Source organism: Mercurialis annua, linkage group LG2 (genome assembly GCF_937616625.2).
Source record: "Mercurialis annua linkage group LG2, ddMerAnnu1.2, whole genome shotgun sequence".
NCBI classification, from domain to species: Eukaryota; Viridiplantae; Streptophyta; class Magnoliopsida; order Malpighiales; family Euphorbiaceae; genus Mercurialis; species Mercurialis annua.
Genome location: NC_065571.1, coordinates 18,765,443 through 18,770,149, shown reverse-complemented (window position 1 = coordinate 18,770,149; position 4,707 = coordinate 18,765,443). Strand labels below are relative to the sequence as shown.

The 4,707-nt window shown below is 36.9% G+C and overlaps 1 protein-coding gene across 1 annotated transcript; it reads left to right on the top strand.

Moving 5' to 3' along the window:
* On the top strand, positions 1-4,260 carry LOC126669603 (mechanosensitive ion channel protein 6). The gene is made up of 5 exons (XM_050363106.2): positions 1-1,842; positions 2,197-2,320; positions 3,032-3,325; positions 3,443-3,645; positions 3,806-4,260. Exons 1-5 carry the CDS (start codon positions 173-175, stop codon positions 4,089-4,091), a joined length of 2,577 nt encoding a protein of 858 aa, XP_050219063.1. The 5' UTR covers positions 1-172; the 3' UTR covers positions 4,092-4,260.
* Positions 4,261-4,707: the final 447 nt, after the last annotated feature.

Below are 4,707 nucleotides of genomic sequence, written 5' to 3'. Positions count from 1 at the left end.
CTTTGTCTTGTTAAAATATTGGTTTCTGCAAATTTGAAAAGAAGAAAAACTAGCGCACTCTCACTACACGCGTCACTCAGAAACTTATTTTTGATTATCTTTTACATTTTCCCACGTCCCAAACACCACCTTATCATCATACCTTTCATCTGAACATTGGTGGGCGGCGGTGATGGCCGGTGACCGGAGAGAAATTGTGTTAAACGTGGACGAGGCAGCAGCTAAAGGGAAGATATGGAGGGAAGGTAGCATCGATTTTTGGAATGACAAAGAGCAACACAATGGGGCTGATAAATATGCGTTTGATTTTCCTCAAACTAACGATAAAGCTTCTTCAGCTGCTGCATCAATGGAGGCAGATCCGCCATCGAAGCTCATTGGCCAATTCTTACACAAACAACAAGCTTCGGGTGAGTTTTGCTTGGACTTTGATATGGATATGGCTGAGCTTCAGCTTCAGCAACAGAACAGCATTCCCAGAAGCTTAGGTCCCATTTCGGAGTCTCCTACTACGGGGAACCGGGTCTCTTTCGACCCCAACCCGCCCGACTCTAATAGTAGCGAGTCGGTTAAGAGGAGACATCAGTGTAAGGATTCTCCTAGCAATGACAGTGGTGCTGGGGGTGAGATTTTGAAGTGTAGCAGTTCGTCGTTTAAGAAGAATAATAATAAGTCCCATTTGTTGAAAGAGAGGACTAAATCTAGGTTATTGGACCCGCAACAAAAACCCGAGAAATCGGGGAGAGTTGCAGGAAGATCGGGGCAATTGAGGTCCGGATTTATTGGGAAAGGTAGTGTTTTTGATGAGGAGGAGGATGATCCATTGTTGGAGGATGATATACCTGAAGGACTTAAGAAAGATAAACTTGATTTTGTGACTCTAGTTGAATGGGTCAGTTTGATTCTAATTATTGCTGCTTTAGTATGTAGTCTTGCTATTCCATTTTTGAGGAACAAAACTCTTTGGAGACTTAGCTTGTGGAAATGGGGAGTTTTTGTTTTGGTTTTAATATGTGGTAGATTAGTTTCTGGGTGGGTTATTAGGATTGTTGTGTTTTTTATTGAGAGGAATTTTCTTTTGCGAAAACGGGTTTTGTATTTCGTATACGGGATCAAGAAACCTGTGCAAAATTGCTTGTGGTTAGGACTTGTTTTGATTGCTTGGCATTTTTTGTTCGATAGGAAAGTTGAAAGAGAAACCAAGAGTACAACACTTAGGTATGTCACTAAAGTTTTAGTGTGCTTGGTGGTGGGTACATTGTTGTGGCTTGTGAAGACTCTTGTGGTTAAAGTGCTTGCATCTTCTTTTCATGTTAGTACTTACTTCGACCGCATTCAGGAGGCATTGTTTAATCAGTATGTCATTGAGACTCTCTCCGGTCCTCCTTTGATTGAAATTCAAAATAATGAGCAAGAGGAAGAAAAAATTGCAGCTGAAGTTGAAAAATTACAGAATGCGGGTGCATATATTCCCCCTGGCCTTAAGGCAGCTGCCTGTTCGTCACAACAACAGGGACCAAAAGTAATCGGGAGTGGCAGGATGCAGAAAAGCCCTCGAATAGGTACCCCGAGGCTCTCTCGTGCATTATCCAAGAAACCCAATGAGGAAGATGATGGGATAACAATTGATCACTTGCACAAATTGAACCCTAAGAATGTCTCTGCTTGGAATATGAAGAGGCTTATAAACATGATACGTTATGGCTCTCTGTCTACTCTGGATGAGCATTTACGAGATTCCACTCATGATGATGATGAGCCAGCTACAAATATTAGAAGTGAACTCGAAGCAAAAGCTGCAGCAAGGAATATATTCCAGAATGTGGCTAAACCAGGGTCTCGGTTGGTTCTTGTTTCTCTCCTAGTTATACTTATGTATTGTGTTGGCTAATAGTTTGGCATGTAACTAATATTTGAAGATCTGAAATTTGCTGAAATGGTTGCTGGATTTTTTGTAAGCTGTTTTCTGTAAGGTTCGCGGCAGGTAGTACTTCTTACAGAATAAGAGTTGACAAAGCTGTGTATTCTGGATCCGAAATATGCAGTGATGATGACAGCCAAATAATCAACATTAATCATTGCTTTGTCTCTGTCATTATCATGTGTTTATACTCTGTGGTCTGTTTCATGTACTCTCTAAACATTCCTTTGTAGTTTTCCTCTCCTAATGTGTTTTTGTTATTTCTCGATATACAGGTACATTTACTTGGATGATATTATGCGTTTTATGCAAGAAGATGAGGCTCTGAAAGGCATGAGTCTTTTTGAAGGAGCATCTGAAAGCAAGAAGATTAGCAAGTCATGTTTGAAAAATTGGGTGGTAAGTGCCAACTGAACTGTTCCTACTCTGAGTTTTCAGTATCATTACTTTGCCAGAATGTATATTAGTATCTTTTTTTCTATGTATGTTTTCCCATTAAAGCTTCAAGTGCAAGTGAATCCGTACTTGAATCCTTTTGCGTGGTTTTTAAGTTCATTTATGGTTGAAAATAATACTCTGGGTCAATTTCATATATGCAACTTCTTGCGGTTCAAGGTAGCATTCTATAAGGGTAATGTTAGTTGATGGTGTATAAATGCGGGACATTGTTCGGATGTGGTAGATTAAGATAATTGATATTTATTTGTCAAATAGGTCTCTCATACTTGCTTTTTTGTTATTTATTTATTACGATGGTGATTGGAGAATCAAACCTAAGACTTCTAGGTTTGAACATAATGTCCCCACTGCTAGACCAAGCTTACGGGGACTCGTACTGGGTATTAATAGATTTAGCTCGAAGTTGTATCAAATCTGATCTGGTCTGACTTTGTGTAAGATAACTTTTAATGTTAATATTAACGAAATTTTAATTGATTCTTTTTTTTATGAGTATAATTATTTTTATTATTCTGTAGTTTTTAAGATTCAAGGCCTTCCACACAGAGCCTGTCTTTTGCAGATTTGAAATTCAACTTCTTAAATTGATTATTTATATTATATATGTCATTTGTTCATTGTATGTATGATACATCGACTTCATTATTTCAGGTTAATGCTTTTAGAGAACGGAGAGCACTTGCTTTGACATTGAATGATACAAAAACCGCTGTGAATAAGCTGCATCGCATGGTGAATATTTTGGTTGCGATCCTTATAGCTGTTATTTGGCTTCTTATACTCGGAATCGCTACAACCAAATTTCTCGTCTTCCTAAGCTCCCAACTCCTCCTTGTTGCATTTGTATTCGGAAACACCTGCAAAACAGTATTTGAAGCTATAATCTTCTTGTTCGTGATTCATCCTTTTGATGTGGGTGATCGCTGTGAAATTGACGGAGTTCAGGTACATAGTTTGTGCCAATAGATTGTGCTTTCATACTTTATTAACTTTAGTGATAACAAATTTTCTGCATGTTTAAAAGATGGAGCTAAGGTTAAATTGTTTCGGGTCTAATTTCAGATGGTGGTAGAAGAGATGAACATTTTAACTACTGTTTTCCTAAGATTTGATAACCAGAAGATTGTAATTGCGAACAGTGTTCTTTCTAACAAATCCATCGGTAACTACCATCGTAGTCCAGACATGGGAGATGCAGTTGAGTTCCTTATCCATGTAGCGACACCAGCTGAGAAGATTGCTGTCATGAAACAACGTATAGTCAGGTATAAAGCTGTATTGATTTTCTACCCCACCTTTCGCGGGCTAATTCAAGATTACTCAGATTGCAAATTGAAATTTCTTTGTTGGATTATACATATTTGTATAGGGTTATGTATGATTTTAAATTGCTGTTTTGTTTGATTTTCAATAAATGAACCGCAGTTACATCGAGAACAAAAAGGATCACTGGTATCCTTCACCTATGATCATATTGAAGGAATTGGAAGACCTGAGTAGGGTAAGGATAGCAATATGGCTGACTCACAAAATGAACCACCAAGACATGGGAGAGAGGTGGTCAAGGAGAGCTCTCTTACTTGAAGAGATGGTTAAAGTCTTTCGGGAACTCGACATTCAGTACCGCCTGCTTCCGATTGACATCAACGTCCGTGCTTTGCCTCCTGTCTCTTCCGACCGTGTTCCACCTAGCTGGATCACTTATGGGTAAACCTGAAAAATTAGAATTTAATCTAGAACTAATTGACATTACCAGGTTAAAACAGTTGCTTTTTTAGTCAAATTAGCATTCCTTTATGTATTATATGTTATATATATAGTTGAGAATTTTATGTCATTTCAACGCATTTTTTATAAATTTAGAATGAGTTCAGTTGCAATGCCGCATATTTACTCTCAATGGGACTTCGATGGTAAAAAAAATAACGGTTTTTTATACAAATACTTGTTTTTGTGCAACTATTTGCCTTTATAATCTCTACAATAGTTAGTTGCAAATTTAGCTCTTTTTTCTAAATTCTTTGCATTTATACTCTTTTCAAAGATATTGATAATTAACATGTGCTATTGCTTTTAGAATTCAAACTCCACATGAATGTACTTTTTTCCTTCTATTTAAAATTTAATGACAACCAATTAATTATTTATATATTTTTTTCAAACCTAATCCGTTGATAATTATTAGTTCATTTTTTCAAGTTTTCATTTTTTTTTCTCTTTCAGAACTCCAATAGCTACAAGTCCATCTTTTATTTTTTTTTCAAAACCAAAAATTAATTTTTCAAATTAAAAAAAAAACAGTTTGAAAGTTAAAAACAAGAGTATTA